The 17,500-nt window shown below is 40.6% G+C and overlaps 2 protein-coding genes across 2 annotated transcripts in view; both read right to left on the reverse strand.

Annotated features, from left to right (window-relative positions):
- The window catches only part of npdc1b (neural proliferation, differentiation and control, 1b), a 48,555-nt gene extending 43,068 nt beyond the window's left edge, over positions 1 to 5,487 (reverse strand). The window contains exon 1 of the mRNA XM_017691238.2: positions 5,159 to 5,487. Coding sequence (XP_017546727.1) covers positions 5,159 to 5,258 — 100 coding nt within the window. The 5' untranslated portion in view covers positions 5,259 to 5,487. The remainder of the gene's footprint in view (positions 1 to 5,158) is intronic.
- A 3,320-nt stretch (positions 5,488 to 8,807) lies between these two features.
- The window catches only part of niban2b (niban apoptosis regulator 2b), a 54,361-nt gene continuing 45,668 nt past the window's right edge, over positions 8,808 to 17,500 (reverse strand). Inside the window, exons 9-14 of the mRNA XM_017691237.2 lie at positions 16,245 to 16,432; positions 14,528 to 14,683; positions 12,574 to 12,687; positions 12,379 to 12,486; positions 12,167 to 12,278; positions 8,808 to 11,523 (exon numbers count right to left, since the gene is read on the reverse strand). Coding sequence (XP_017546726.1) covers positions 10,475 to 11,523; positions 12,167 to 12,278; positions 12,379 to 12,486; positions 12,574 to 12,687; positions 14,528 to 14,683; positions 16,245 to 16,432 — 1,727 coding nt within the window. The 3' untranslated portion in view covers positions 8,808 to 10,474. The remainder of the gene's footprint in view (positions 11,524 to 12,166; positions 12,279 to 12,378; positions 12,487 to 12,573; positions 12,688 to 14,527; positions 14,684 to 16,244; positions 16,433 to 17,500) is intronic.

Below are 17,500 nucleotides of genomic sequence, written 5' to 3' on the forward strand. Positions count from 1 at the left end.
GTTATGGACTATTCTGTAGTGCAGCATCATATAACTCAGCATCACTGATTTATAAGAATTTATGATTTTCTTCCATAACTGCTAGTCACAGATCTACAGGATAATAAAGACTTCTGTGGTGTGATGCAGCACAATCCACAATCGTTTATCAGAATTTTCAATATTCAGCCAGCTAACAAAAAGTGCCACTGTAAGTAACCTCAGATAAACTTGCCTATATGGTGTCTGACACTGTATAATATAGTTGTCTATAATAATGTCACACTAACAGACACACAATATGGCCAAAAGTATGAGGACAGTCCTAAATTTTGAGTTCATGTGTTTCAGTCACACTCATTGAATGAGTGTGAATAAAATCAAGCTTATAACTATGCGATCTCCACAGAAAAACACTGGACGTGACTCCTATAGGATGCCACATATTTGCCACAAGTCAGTTCATTCAATTTTCTGCCCTGCTGGATCTGCCCTAGTCAACTGTAAGCACTACTTTGAAATAGAAGCGAAGTTGAGGAGCAACAACAGCTTAGCCACAAAGTGGTAGACCACATAAACTCAACAAGTGCAGAAGAACATAGACTTAAAAATTGCCTGTCCACTGCATCACTCACTACAGAGCTCTAAATTGCTTCTAGAAGCAAAATCAGCCAAATTAAAGACAATACTTTCTTTAACAGCTCATCTCAGGATTTGTTTTTAGCTCTTTATATTTTAACACTTGAGCCACTTTCACACAATGTGGCTGCAACTCCAAGATGATGTTATCTAGCCCTCAGAGAGAACCCAAAACAGTCCTATTATGCTTTTCTCCTCCTTCCACCTGCATCTCTCTCCTCCGTAAGGATCAATACCAAACCCTCCTCCTCATTGAACCAAATGATCAATAAGCTCTCCTTGTGGTTGCATAACTTGCTCTGACATGATTTCTCCAAAAGCAGCTATACTGTCTGTGCTGTTTTCAGCATCACCTTCAAAATAAGACTACCCTTATAAAAGGTTTATGGTTTAAAATGTTTGTTAATAGATACTAGTTAGGTCATAAACACTTCTTTAACCTGTAATAAGCAGTTATAACAAATAAAAGAACTAACAAGCTGATGAATGTGATGAAGCTAACAGGTTTAATGCTAACTAATGAAGATGACAAAGTAAGAGCAGTAAACATCACCATCTTGAGATTTTTCTCATGGTTATGCAAGTAGTGCAAATTCTCAGCCCAAACTGGCTTAATCACTTGCTTCACAGCTTTTCTGAGGCGTGCGAACAGTTTTCTCAGCTTGCAACCCTCTACGAAATGAATCATTTCACACTGCGGCCGAAGCTTGTTATGTGCTGTGATGGCTGATGAAAGTGGATTTGTCTACATGCCATAATTTCATGACTGGTTTAACCTCCCAGACCCATTGGTTCTGGAGCTGACCTGCTTTCAAAAGAACATACCTTAAATGGCTAATATCCTACATTTTTTGCGTACCCCCCCCCAATCTCTCTTTATCTTAGTATCAAATGGGCTCATATTGTGCCTTTAATACTGGCATATGTAAATGGACAATGCTCTGATTGGCTGCCATGCATTGTGCCACATCCAAAGACCCTTTATATCTTGAGCATGAATGGCCAGTATGTAAGCTGAAAAGGCAGATATATGTACGTAAATGTGTTGGTTTTTGTGACATCACAAACACAATTATTCTGACGAGGCCTGTTTTTGCAGTTTTGCTGTCGTATGTGGACCTTGGAGTGAACGGTGGACCTTGAACCTTTGCATTTACACACTTTATCAAACTCTTTTATTCCATGACGCTGGCTTTTCAAACTTCATTAGGAGAGCCGCAACGTTTATCGCCATAAGCAGCTGCGCAGACACTTCGGAAGCGATTCATTACAGAGACCACAATACAAGCTCACATTACTCGACCCTCCACTCAATTCTCAAGAGATTTTTTTAAAGATTTGTCATATTAAAAAGTCTATATTACACATTTAGTTTTGTACTGGTGCTATGAATGTAGCCAACATAGAATGGAAGCTTACAGCCCAGCCATTAGCATCATGCAAGATGCAGGCTTAACCCTTTATTCTCCAGGGTGCGTTTTGGTTCGTCTGTCAGAATTTACATGACCAAATCGTAAGGCAAATTATTCAGTAACTGCATGAAATATGTGAAAATTTTTATTTTATTTATTTATTGTAAAAGCTCCCCTCAAATTACCAGAGCATGTGTTTTATGATCATGCACATATTGCTATATACTTACAATTTACGGCTGTAAGCCAAAAATCTTAGATGTTTTGTATTATTTTATAAAAATAATCTTTTAATTTTACAGAGCAGATCCCTGAAGAGTCGCCATCCGTTTATAGTTTATAGCCCAGATTTGTGGAAAAATGGGTCGACTTCCAATAGAAAACAAATGCAAGTTCAGCTTCTTCAGGTTTAAAATGACATCACCATCTATTGACTGTAAAGAAGACAGTTACAGCCTCATACGACACCCACCTTTGGAATGTAACTTATGAAATATGAAATATTTCAATATTGGTACCACCGGCGGTCTCAAGGAATTGAAAAAGTTCAATTATCCAATATTTACCTTAGACTGTGTTGAGTTGTTAAATAATCTCAAATGCACTTGGCTTACTTGCCTACTAGTGGGCAAATACAGGCAATACTGAAGCTTTGATGTGGTTTCTACTGCTGTTTTTAGCCAATGCAGCACACATCTGTCCAAAGAACCGTCTACATTAGATTTTTTTTGATTGCTGAATTATGCCTTTACATGATAAAATATTTACAGTATTTACACCTAAAGTGACATCTGCACTTCCCTTACAAAACAACTTCTTTGATGATACGCTTCGTTCTCCTACACTCTGTCATGTTGACAATGAGCTTCAATAAGGAGAGCTCTCCTGCTAGGCAACAGAAGAAAGCGGCTTGTGCCAAGACACGGCATCACTCGTACTGAAGCGAGCACTGGCTCTCAGAATATGCGCCATGGAAACACAAACACTGCAGAGCTCAGATTTGTCCTATCAGCAGCAGAAGCCGAGATAAGAGATTGAGATTGAATTAGTTGATCAAACAGGGTCGTGTGGGCTCGTAAAAAGCTCATGAGTGGGGGTTGCTGCTATAGATGTGATCGTTTTTAACATGCGGTATCATCTGATATTAATATGTATAAGGTTTTTCGGTGGTCCGTAGGCTTGAACGTTCATCTCAGGCTGCGGCATTTAGGGGGGGTTACGGCGTTTGATGCTGATCCTATTGCTATCTAAACGTCAGCATGCCGGGGTGACACAAAGAACGTGTTGGTGATTCACTTTCTTCCAGCACCCTGATTGCCAGTTTCCACGTAGATAAGAGCTTAAACAAGCAACACTCTAAAGAAACCCCTGGCACAGTGGGTGGGTGTGTTTCTTAAAGGGGGCAATCCAGCTGAAACCTGGAATTTAACAGGTTATTTGTCATGTTATGCAGAATGCTGTAGACAGCACTCCATCTCTCAGCCTCACACGATTGACAGAATTTGTCATTTTTTAATGTTCTCGCCTATCAGCATTCTCTTACTACAATACTCGGCATGCATTACTCAAACACACCATAAAACCACTGGGAATCCTTGTGGTGTCAAGCAATCTTGACTGCTAGCCCAACCACAGATCTACAGGCTAATGGGTACAATCTGGCACATCAAACCTCAAAAAAATCCACCCAAAGTAGCTGCAGTCAAAGGTTCCACTCATGTGTCCTCCAACGGGGGTTTTTAAACTGGTTGGTCTCACTCTAGAGACTGCTATAAGAAGCGAGGAGGCTTGTTCACAACAGCTGTAGAGACTTTATTCTGGCCAGTTCCCTCCTTTAATTGAAACTTTAACTACTCAAGCCTTCAAGTAAAAAAAAATTCACATTTTCAACAGTATGAAGACACTCATAATGGTTATGTAAGCATTTATTAAGAAGATGATTTAATTCCCTGTGCATTACTAGACATACGCCGCAAGCTACATATCGCAATATTGCTGTGATTGATAAAAGCTTTCTGAGAAGCATGGAGGGCCAGAGGAAATATTAAATCCAAGCTTGTTTGAAGCCTATGTTAGTCTTACTGGCCACTCTGGGCCTTTGCTGATGACAGTTCAGAGGGCCCACATCTCCCACACTTGCGTCACACATGGCTAATCTGTTTTCCCCCCAGCCAGATGGATCTGGCCTGGCCTGAGTACACTTAGCTCTGCTCTGCGTCTGTTAGTAACAGAGATTCAAACTGCCAGGGCTTTTAGTCACAAATAAGGTCACATAGTGCATGGATATTCATTGAGCTATTGTCAGTCACTGGACAGACCAGGTTTTGTTGTTTACATGATCTTCCCTCCTAGAAAAGAAAAAAACAGCATAGACCAGCATGCAATGGAAGTTATTCTGCTAATTACCAGCAAAACCAATACATGTGGTGTGGTTTCGGGTGCTAGTATGCAAGTCAGCAGCATCTTCATTTACATTTACATTTATGGCATTTAGCAGACGCTCTTATCCAGAGCGACTTACAGTTTGATCATTTTACACAGGTAGGCCAAGGTGGTGTTAGGAGTCTTGCCCAAGGACCCTTATTGGTATAGTGTAGGGTGCTTGCCCTGGTGGGGGCAGCAATGGAAGCTGGTATGCTGGTCACCAACAAAAATGGCATATGCTGTGTTTGGGATGCTAGTATGATGGTCAACCAGCACCAGACCAGCATAAACCAGCTGGTTTTCAGTAAGGTTAATTAGAATGCATTGCAATAAATAATAATGGTTCTAGTATAGCATGTTCTGCCTTTGCACTGCCCTGTTAACAGAATAAACACAACAGATTTAGTTTTCTCCGAGCAAATGTGAATTAAATAAGGAATTGAGGCCACATAAGGCAAAAGGGCGTGTAAGTTAAGCTGAAGAAATAGATCTGTACATCCAAAATACACGAAGAAAATATTATACCAACATAAACAGAGGAACTGCTGCGTAAACGGCGCTTTAAATCAACTGATTCTTCATGAATTCATTGTGGATATTATACATCAGCACAAACTGCCAAACTGAAGCCCATAATCTATTCACGGTCTACACGTTTCTCTCAACCCAACGCGCTATTTGTTTTTCCAGCGTAAGTCGCTCACCTGCCACAGTAGAGCCGATAGCGATGGTGGCGAGTAGCAGAGCCCGGGTGAGGAGCGAGGCCCTCGGCGTGCTCTGCGCTTCTCTCCGTGCTGAAGACATGCTGCGGCTGCAGAGCTCCTTATGATCGCTGTGGCAAAGTGTGGGACCCGGGGCTCAGCATCCCCCCGGCCCGGGACGACGGAAACACCAAGGAAGCTGCTAGTTAATAAACTCAAACCTCCTCACATCCACAGCTGTGCTCAGTCGTTCATCTCCGAGCGCGCCGCTGCTGCTGCTGCTGCTGCTCACCCGCACAGCCCCGCTGCTGCCTGCGGACGATCCGCGCCGAGTCACGCAATGGTGTGACGTCATGACGCTCGTCGGCTCCGCTTTCTCCACCGATCACAAAACACAGAATACAGATTTACTTCCACACCGCCGCTCAACATCAAGGACCCGCTGTTTTTCAACACATGCATTAAATGAAGCCAAGGGAATTCTGGTGTGTCTTAATAGGTTTAAATGAACCAATAGGATGAAATAATACTAAAGAAATGCTAGGATGCGTCTCCAGAGCGATGAGAAGACGATAATTTAGAAAGAGACCAAAAATAAAATGAACATTTAAACCACTGGAAATAACAATAACAGTGTACAGTCGTACGCAGGGAGCTGAAAATGGTCTGAAAATGAGTTAACACTATCTACTTTCGCACATTTCCATCCCCTATTATTGGAACTCAGTGAATTAAACATATGGAGGGGAGGGGGCTAAACAGATCACTGAAAAAAAGTGTGTCAAACTCAGCAAATAAGCAGAAATGGTCCACTACAATCTGTAGAAAAGTTGTGTTGTTCCCTGTAGGCGATGTGTTACTTAGAGAACCGACAGAACACTTTGACTAGGGGTGCTCAAACTTTTGCTTTAAATATGTATACATGATTTCCCGCAAATGTCAGTGCTATACAAGTTATTATAAAAGTCAAAACTGGACAGGCAATTTTTAACTCCAGTAACAGCACCATTAGTTTAGTCACTCGACAAAAAATGACCTTTCAAAAAACAAACAAAACAAAACAAAACAAAAAAAAAAACCTACTGAACAGTTTATAGAACTGCACTGGGGCTTCTTAGTACATGGTGCATCTATCAGCATAGGAATCTCTTTCTGATGCATCATCGGTCAAAAAAAAGACACAGATGTGACCAATCACAGTGCAGATGCAGTCACCAACCTACCATAATCAAAAATTAAAGCAAAAAAAGGAACTGGTGAGTAAATGTTAATGACTAAAATAATAAAAGAGTAGCTTCATTTCCTCACAAAGGCATTTACACAGAAATGAAAGAAATACAATCGTTTGAAAATAATCAGCAAAGTACAAATCCATGTACATTTTATTTACCTTATTTAATAGTACCCATACTGTACTGTGCCAACTATGTGCTAAGACTATTTATGTTGTGGTTTTGCCAGTAAAACCTATATACTATCAGAATAAGCACAAATAAACAGAAACGCAGTACAACATAAGTTACTTGATTTGAAAAAGTAACAGTAACATATTGCAGTTACAAGAACAGGTTTGGTTCCAGACATTGCTGTACGCTCCAGTCATCGCATAGATTTCCTAAATTTACGTTAATGAAGGGTTGATCAGCTGAAGCAGAACTGGATGTCGTCTGTACATTTCTACTTCATGACAATATATTTGCAGTGTATATATACACTGTTTCCAAAAGTATTCACTTACCCATCCAAATCATTGAATCCAGGTGTTCCAAATCACTTCCTTGGCCACAGGAGTATAAAATCAAAACACCTTGGCCTGCAGACTGCTTCTACAAACATTTGTGAAAGAATGGGTCGCTCTCAGGAGTTCAGTGAATTCCAGCATGGTACCATGTTAGGATACCACCTGCACAACAAATCCAGTCATGAAATTTCCTCGATACTAAATATTCCACAGTCAACTGTCAGTGGGATTATAACAAAGTGGAGGCTATTGGGAACAAAAGCAACTCAGCCACGAAGTGGAAGGTCACATAAAATGTCAGCGGATGCCGAGGCGCATAGCGCACAAAGATCACTAACTTTCTGCAGAGCCAATCGCTACAGACCTCCAAACTTCATGTGGCCTTCAGATCAGCTCAAGAACAGCGTAGAGAGCTTCATGGAATTGGTTTCCATGGCCAAGCAGCTGCATCCAAACCTTATCTCACCAAGCACAATGCAAAGTATCGAATGCAGTGGTGTAAAACGCCGACACTGGACTCTAGAGCAGTGGAGAGGTGTTCTCTGTAGAGATGAATCACACTTCTCCATCTGGCAATCCAATGGAAGAGTCTGGGTGTGGGGATTGCCAGGAGAACGGTACTTGTCTGACTACATTGTGCCAAGTGTAAAGTTTGGTGGAGGGGGGATTATGGTGTGGGGTTGTTTTTCAGGAGTTGGGCTCAGCCCCTTAGTTCTAGTGATGCTTCAGCAGACCAAGAGATTTTGGACAATTTCGTGCTCCCAACTTTGTGGAAAGAGTTTGGGGACGGCCCCTTCCTGTTCCAACATGACCGCGTACCAGTGCACAAAGCACGGTCCATAAACACATGGATGAGTGAGTTTGGTGTGGAAGAACTTGACTGGCCTGAGTCCTGACCTCAACCTGACAGAACATCTTTGGGATGAATTAGAGCGGAGACTGCGAGCCAGGCCTTCTCGTCCAACATCAGTATCTGACCTCACAAATGTGCTTCTAGAAGAACGGTCAAAAATTCTCAAACACACTCCTAAACCTTGTGGAAAGCCTTCCCAGCAGAGTTGAAGCTGTTATAGCTGCAAAGGGTGGGCCAACATCATATTAAACCCTATGGATCAAGAATGGGATGTAACAAGTTCATATGTAACAAATTCAATATCAATTATTAACAGGAATGAATAATAATTCACCATGACAACTGCTCACCCTGATGCAGATCAGACACCTTGATGTCTATTGGTCTGAATGCCCCTAGTCAAATTAATTTAAGTGAAAATAAGTGAGCATACCTTAATTTAAATATCTTAACTTAAATGTGGGCCTATACATTCAGTATTCCTTTGTTGAGTTTTACGTATTAGGGAAAAAAAGTGACAACTTCTTCTCAGGCTATTTTATGCTCCCTCCCCCTTTAAAATGTTAAACTCAGGAAGTAAACAGTAATTTTGCAGTAAAATGTGCAGAAGCGTGTTGTCTGTACAGGATCTATTCACTTAGTTTGACTTAATCAACAATACATGTATAATAAGAATCCAATGTAATACTAATTTATAGGTTCAAATGAATAAATAGGAATGGATAAAACTGAAGAAAACTTTAGATGCACTTCTGAAACATCACTTTACCTTACGTTTGTTTAGAAAAATCAACAAAACATTTAATCTGACCCAACCTCTTTCAAGTGACCACATTTTATAGTGTGCTAGACAAAACACTTTAATACAATTCAAAAACTGACTGCAGGATTGAAAGTAGGTCTTGATTATGAGGCCTTAAAATTCCCTAATATCTACAGAAAAATATACTATATCTACCACAAAATCCAAGAGCATTTTAAATATGGTGAAAGGCTTATAGCGCCCTCTGCTGGCACAGTGAAATGATAACAGCAACACAAGAAAACACAGAACAATATTAATGATGAATGTCACTGAAGGCTTTATATACACTCATAACCAGCTATGGCAATAAAAATGACTGGAACATTCAAGTGTTATATCTAACAGATTTATTACCGATAATTTTAAATGCAACACAAAACCTTGAAAGGCAATGAAGTGCATTAGATAATAAATAAAAAAAAAATTAAACCGCATACACAGATAGACATCATTTCACATAGAATAAAAATTATGCTAAAAATGTGGTGGAAAGCATTCTAGCGCAGTGACTGGGTCAAATATTACTGAGAATATGTATCTGCACATCAATAATTTTGACGGATTGTCATTTCAATTTGAAATACAGCAAAACCCCCTGAAAACACTTGCACGTTTGTCCACTATTATTGTCTGCACACCTCAAAGAACCTCTCCTGCCAAACCCAAGCCCTCACTTACGTCTACAGTCTATCTACCCTCCAACCACTGCATCATCTTCAGTAATTACATGGTTCTGACTGCAAAGAGCAGGCGAGTCACCTAATATTTTTCCACTGTAATCATAGCATCACATAATTAAAATAAACATCTCATGCATAAAATGATCATATGGATAGCGTAGCCAGCGAAAATGTCTGCAATTATTCATTCTTCAAAAGAAAGTGGCTTCAACCAAGAAAGACTTGAAAGGTAAAACTTTACTTGAACCCTGCTACATAAACATGTCGTGTCAGGTGTTTTCTGGACAGATTTTGTTCAGTACTATAACAGCGTTTCATTACTGTTATCAGTAATTGTCGTAATAGATGCCATAATGCTCGATGGCATATTTCTTAAATCACATGCTCATGCTGTGTCAGTTGTGATAAACATTATGAAATTTCATGACTATTACCACCAATGGTAACATGATATGGTTAAATTAGACACATCCATAATGACAACTTATGACACAGCAGGGTTCAAGTAAACTGTTACCAACATAAAAGGTGATTCATTTGTTGGCAGTGTTTAAATAGACTACAGACAGCCCTAATCCCACAGCATTTGGGTACATGGAAACAGCCCATCTTAATATCAAATAAAAGTAATACGTCATCACTACACTTGGACGTCTTTCAAAATATCAGGGTAATATACAAAAAAATTGCAATATTTGGCTATACATGGTAAAAATAAAACGATATAAAAATGAAATGAAAAAATAAAATTCAGTGTTTTCAGTTTGTAGTCAAGCAAGGCAAAGATAACAGGCTTATAATAAAGAATGTGAATAAAAATGCACACCACACCAGATAAGGCCAGCATGGAGTCAGCTATATAGTGTTAAGCAGTCTTATTGTCAAATCTAACCCCCTTCTGTAAATCGCAACCATTCTGCAGTAGAATATCAATACAAAGTGAAATGAAGCACAGCTATAAAAATCAGCAACTGAAATATGAAGTAAATTACAATATGCTTTACTCACAAAACACATGACCGAGCCCATCCAATGTAACGTGCAAAAAATGAAATGTGACAAGGTAAGACCTGTTACGACTCACAAAGCATGAGATAATTTGTATGTAAACAAGCAAACAAAATAACAAAAACACCATAAAAACCCTCCTCTGTCAAACCATCAGTGTTGTCGAGCAGTGGGCTTAAGTGTACTATAAAAAAAAAAAATGCACTTATGAATTATGTTTTTTTTTAGCGATCTATGTTTGCGTAGCTGCTGTGCCAGCTCCTTTCTGAGCATCCTCTTCTCCAGTTTCAGAGTCATTGTGGTTCTCTCTTCCCACCTCAGCTTCCGTTGTTGCCGCAGCAGCCTGAACTTGAGGTTCCTCCTCCTCAGCCACCTCATTGGCAGGCGACTGGAAGCCGCTGTCATCGTGGTGAAGCGAACTGGAGTCGGTTTTCTGCTGGAGTTCTGAAGTGGGTTCTGATGCGGGTTCCATGTCAACTGGTTGCTGGCTTTGCTCCTCTTGCGTTGGTTGTGTGATAGATTCTTCTGCTTCTGAAGGTGACTGCATCCTTGAGTACAGAGGAGCATCAATCTTGCAAGCCTCATGGTTTGGTGCTGACTCTGGTTGAACCTCCCTCTGGCTTTCAGACACAGGCTCCACCTCCTTCGTGACCAGAGTTGTTGCTGGCTCCGCTGGAATGGAGGTTTGTTCTGAATCTGGTTCATTTGTCTCTCCATTCTGTTCACGCTCTTCTTCCTGCACTGCATTCTCTATCTCCTGGATGGCGCTTGCTATCTTGCTCTCTGAATCCTGAGGAGACACTGGCTCTGCCTCTTGTTCGCTGGGATTTGTAGTTTTTTCTTCCTTTATTGTAGTTCCATTGGGTATAGCAGGAGGCATTTCTGTAGATGTTGGCACACTGACTCCTCCTATGGAGCTTTCTTCATTGGGCACTTCCTTTACAGATGCGGAGGAGGATTTGGTGTCCGAATCCACCTCACCCTGTTCTTCAGGGATGTCCTCCACCCCAGGAACCTCTAGGCAGGACTCTGGCAGTGCTGTGGCTGTTCCATCCTCCTGGATCATGGAGACCACCTGCTTCATCCTGCGCCTCTTTTGGGTGATCGCATCTCCTTCACCCACCTGCTCACCATCCACCTCTGTCTGCCCTCCACCGTACTCTCCGGCCCAGTCGATGGGGGGATTCTCCTCCAGCAGGTGCAGGTTTGGGTCACTGTTGGTCAGCACAATACTGTCCCTGTACAGGTTGTGTCGTCTCTGAACAGCAGCCTCCTTCACAGCTGGAAATGAGAGGCTACAGTTAGAAACTATTCGTCTTAGTAGCAGTTTTTAGGGTAATTGTTGATCCTACTATGATATAAAATGATAAAATAATTATAAATCGTACAAAATAATCACATTGTGGTGAAATTTAAGATTTCACAAAGGATCATTTCCTAAAGAAATGCAATCACATTAAACCATTTATTTTTACCTTTACCTGATTTTCTCCCCAATTCACTCACTAGTTAGGAATCCCCCAGTCACACGATACTACCAATACTAGGAGGGTGAAGGCTAGCACAGGCTTCCTCTGAGATCTGTGAAACCAACCACCACTTCTTTTTGAACTGCCACTCACGCAACATCACGGGACAGCCGAACATGCTCGGAGTAAAGCGTCAACCGCCAGATCTGTTACGTCAGCCAACAGACGCCTGCGCTGACTAGTATCGCGTTGAGTGATGGGGGAGAAGGGGGACCATCCTCCCCACCCAGAGAGAGCGAGGCCAATTGTGCTGTCTTGGACTCCCAGCTACGGATGGCTGTAGCATCACCAGAGATCAAACTCGCAATCTCCTGATGACCGCGCCAGCGCTTAGACGGTTGCGCCACTCAGGAGCTAAATGAAATCATTTTGAGGTGTACACCCCTATGCCTTACCCATCATTATGTCCTTCATGACAGTCTGAAGCACCACCTCCTCAAAGATGTTCTCAACCAGGATGAAACGAGAGAAGTCTTCAAAGATCAGCTCTCGGAAACGAGGAAGATCCTACAGACAAACTTTACCTTAGCATATGAGCACAGCACTAGATGACCAGTATGTAAAACATGCAATGAATCTATAAAGCACATGTATTTGAGGGTCTTACTGCAGAGCAGGATGGCGAGAGCTGTTTCAGCATATATGGGATAAAGATCTGGAGAAGGGCCTCTCTGAAGAACTTCTTACGCACAGTACTACTGTCATAGTCAAATTTCTGCAGAGATAAAAGACAGATATTAAGCATTTAGGGAAATTTCTATCACTCCAAGTTCCTATCAATGACGAATGGACTTTCACGGACCTTGATAACCCGGTCCTGACATTTTTGAATGGTTTTGCAGAGGTCCTCCTCCTCCTGGCCCTCCAGGCTCTGGTGGAGAAGCTGCTCGAATGTGTACACGGCATCATCCATTTGCTGCACAAAAGAGACAAGACAAACAGATGAGGACAAGAAAACAACAAGAGCTTGTGGATCTACAATTAATTTGCGAAATTATATATAATGATCAATTAATGAATTCATCCATTTATGACATTGTTTAACAGCACCAGCTGTCATGACTGTCTAGAAATGGCACAAAACTACTTTGAATGAAATGAATAAAAATGATCTGGGGGATAAGTAAGTAAGTAAGTAAGTAAATGAATAATAGAGCAGCAGTCTTGCTGCTAGGGCTAAATTAATCATGTGTGTACTAAAACTGCAAAATGAAAAAGCAATTTTCTGATTACATGAGCTACAATTTTAATTATAACCTATATTTTTAATATAGGTTATAATTTGAATATATTTTGTTATATTTAGTATAATTCTCCAAATCACAAGCCCTAGTTGTTGGTGCATTGAAAGTAGTTCACTACTCAAAAATATCCAGGATCAGCTCTGCAATCAGACATTGACCAATCATGAAAGTTTAGAAGATGGCTAACAAACTGCACATGGCAGCAGATGGGTTACAGTCTCTATGGGTCAGTTTCCCCAAACCAAGATTAAAGCCTAAGCCTAAACTAAGTAGAATGTGCAAATGGTTATTCACTACTGGTGCTGCTATTTAATTCAAGGCTAGGCTTAATACATGTTCACAAAACAGACCCTAACTGTACTCCTGCAACATGAACCACAAGGTAAGGGTTTCTAATAAGGTGTCCAGTAAGTGTAAATTCATGCACAGTATTCAATGCAGTCCTATGTAAAAGTCTGAACACCCCCAGTCTAATTACACATTTTGTTGATTTCCTAAGTGAAAATAAGATCATAAGCACATTTTATCACACAATTTCTATTTAATTGCCGAGTAACCATTTATTGACCATATGGCTTATAACAACATTTCTCCATGTTCACCACCGTGTGGCACCCTTGTCTCAATAACCGTGCTTCTTGTGAGAGCCTTCTGATCCTGCTCTGATAACATGAGCTATACATGTTTAGTCTTGTGCCACCACTCCCTCTGCTTCAATAACAAGCTCTTTGAAGAAGTACAGGAAGAGTTTTTGTCAATACAATCATTCATTTTGGACCCAGTTAGGCTTCAAAAGCTTTTAGAAGGACCCAGAACTTCCAAAGATGCATGTAAACTATGGTTAGCACTATCCAAGAGGGAATAGCTGCAACTAGGGTTAGTTAGTACTGCAACAACAGAGGCCTTCAACAATATTACTATTACCAGCACTCGCTCACCTACTGACTGAACTGATAGTCCAGACTAGCCCTGGCAATTAGGTTCTAGGTGCTTTTAATGGCTTTGAACTATTGCATCACTTCTGTTTTCCTATTGGCTACTCTTGGTTGTTAGCTGTTGAAATCAACTGTAAAAAGCATTACTCCCTACTGAAATATGACTCCTTCACCACAATAACAGCACGATTTCAACAGGGCATTTTATTTGATGTACAACAACAAAACCACAAACCACAACTTAAGCAAAATAGTCACATACACACCCTCCCCCCCCCCCCAACACTCACACACACACAACTTTTTTTTTCTTCTTCAAACTTTCGATATGCAATAAAGATGCTGACAATTATTCTAACCATCTGCTGCTCAGAGAAAGCGTCGCCCCTCGAGAGAAAATACTTGGCAGTTGACCTCTAATTATCGCATAGGCAACATAGTTCAAACTGAACGGTGATTAGATATTTTTTCCATGTTGCTGCAGAAAGAGTGATTTTTTTTCCCCGGAGTATCTAGATGTTGACAACACAGGCTGGCAGAGGTGTGGTGGAATAAGGGCTGTGTTTTACAGTCTCACCTCCCTCATGAGGATCTGAGCTCTCTGGACAAAAACGGAGGGGCTGGTGACATCAAACCGTTGCTGCAGACCCTCCAAACTCAGCTGCTCAACCTTCTCATAACATCCCTGCATCTTCACCGGGTGGAAGGCCAGCATAGAGATCTTCTCCATGTGCTGGAGAATGCAAGAGATAACCGTTAGATCAGCATTTCTGAACGTTTTCTTATCTACCAACACACCTGACAATTAACTGCAATCTAATCTCTAAGACTGAAGGTTTATCATTCAGTAACTGACAGCTTCATGACATGGATGATATCAGTATTGCAAATGAATTGCTGAGTCAATAATTTTGCATGATTTACAAATGGCTTGTATTATTTTGACAAGCATTTTACTTTTGTTAGATTATGTAAATATGTAAATACCCTGATTTATCACCTAGAGAAGCACTCTTTAGGAACTGTGATTGGTAAAGTTGCTCATAGCACACAGTAGAACAAACTGTGGCTGGTTAGAGGGCTAATTTGTATATTAGTCTCTTCTGTGATATCACTGCTGCAAAAACTGGTTCTGTGATAACATCTAACCACAGGGATAGTAGCAAAAAGGGAGGCTGGAATGGTCAGTGACACCCTGGAATGAAGCCTGGTCACCCTTCTGACCCAGTGAGAGAGTCTGTTACCAGTCCAGCGCAGTTAGCAATCAGTTATAAGACATATGCCTGATAATGTTGCACTCAATGATCCATTTATATCCTGCAGCATCAGACTACTCTGCTGAGCAAACAGGTGAGTGTAATGTGCTGTAAGCTGGATTTTCACCTGAGGATGGAATACGTTTGCACTTTTCACTCATGATGTTACCCTATACTTTGCTGTCTGGCTGTCTTTTTAAATCATTAAACTCAAGTGTAAGCTCTAGCATGGACAGTCTAAATGTTAAAAAAAAAAAAAAAAAAAAAAAAGAAGAAGAAGAAAAAAAACTTTGTTTACTTTAGAAAAGAAAACAATGCATCATTTTTGTGTCATGTTAATAAAATAACTAATTTTAAGTCATTTTTTTCTACCAGAGCAACACCCACCAAAATCGCTGGGTGTAGCCTGGCCACCCCATTCTGAAAGTTGCATTTCAAAAACAACATTTTGTGCAGTTCCAGTAACAACTACACATTATTCTGTACCTATTATGAACTCACTATGGAACTCGCGATGTTGTGAGCTGGTCAGATAAAGAAAAGTTTGGTTGATGGAGATTCAGTCATGGATTTGTTTAATCCCACCACAAGCCCACATGATACAAGTTAATAAAGTACCAATTGAGCATGTCCGGTATTGGATGGTAGCTGTAAATACTTCGTCTCAAAGTGTGATTTAGAACTAATTAGACACATTGAAAGATATTAAGCTACTATTGATAGTGTTCATTTTTATTTATAATAATTCTTGCATTACTGTTTACAAAAAAACTTTTACAAAAAAGAACTTCACCGCCCAGAGAAATAACTGCATATACAATTTTCTGAGGTTGTACAGAACTGCATGTGTCACCTTGTATGTAATAGGGAAATAGAAAGAGATTTAGCAGAATTTTGCTGAGTCAATCTACAGGAAGCCAAGGGAACTTTCACTCTTAAGCAAGAGTCACCTAGTTTTCATGCTTTTATACACCCAAACTGCCCTGCAAAAATCTGCCCCACGCCAAGTGCTAAAATAACCAAGGTCATTTCTCTCACCTCTCCTAGTTTCTCCTTGCTGCCACCATTCAGGAGGTTCTTGCTCATGTCCACCAACTCCCTGAAGAAGACGTCACGCACCTCAAAGAAGCCTCGGCTTGTGGGCTCCATCAAAGCCTCCAGGATGGAGCTGATGTAAGGCTGAATACTGACCTTCAGGAGCTTCTCTGCTTTGGGGAGCACCAGAGCTGGAGAAACAAGACCCAGTGTTTCTTTACATGTAATGATATACAGGTTTTCAACTTTTGGCAACACTTTACTGCAGGACAGTGTTTATAAGGCTCCGTGATAACTACATAATGCTTTCATGAGGCTGCAAAAACCTATATTTATGAACCTATATTTGTAAATGCTTATTCAAATAGGCACAGTCAAAAAATGCAGTTCGTCAACTTGTGTCAAGTTGATATAATTCTTACACTATATGGCCAAAAGTATGTAGACCCCCAAATATCTGCCCTATATATGAGATGTTGGACATCCCATTCCAGAACTTTGGGCATTAAAATGGAGTTGCCCCCCACCCCCCTCTTTGAAATTATAACAACCTACACTCTTCTGGAAAGGCTTTTCACAACATTTTAGAGCACATCTGTGGGAATGTGTGGAAACCCATTTCATTAAGCTCCTGACACACAGTACTTGGGCTGACATTGGTTCTAGAGGCAGTTTCATACATACAGAGGATTTTTTCATAAATACAGAGGAACAGAGGAAGGGCAATTTTTACATGGTTCAGTATTTGGTGACACCACTGAGATTGAGGCTAAGCTGTTGCTGCTCCTAGATGCTTTTCTTTCACAATAACAGCACTTACAATTGACCAAGGCAGAACTAGCAGGGCAAATATTTCAGAATCCTGTGACTGTGCCACATTTATAATCACTGATCTCTTCAATACGACCCATTCTAATGTTTATCTGTGAAGGCTGCATAGCTACGTGCATGATTTTAGCAATGGGTGTGGCTGAAACACTTGAACTTACTTGGAGTAATTATGAAGTGTCCACATACTTTTGGCTGTATAGTGGAGGTCAGGGAACACCAATGTTTTCTGGCATTTTGGTATAATCACGTAGTACATTTTAATAATGGACAGAAAATGTTCACTTTTGTTTAACACTCCAAACCATCATTATCAGCATTATGAATACTGTCCTAGAATAAAGTACTATGGAACTTGATGTTAAGGGCTGTCTTCTTGGACATGGAGTACTCCAACTCTTTGACCAAACTGAAACGGCAAGGGTGATTGT

Source organism: Pygocentrus nattereri, chromosome 20 (assembly GCF_015220715.1).
Source record: "Pygocentrus nattereri isolate fPygNat1 chromosome 20, fPygNat1.pri, whole genome shotgun sequence".
In the NCBI taxonomy this organism is placed as follows: Eukaryota; Metazoa; Chordata; class Actinopteri; order Characiformes; family Serrasalmidae; genus Pygocentrus; species Pygocentrus nattereri.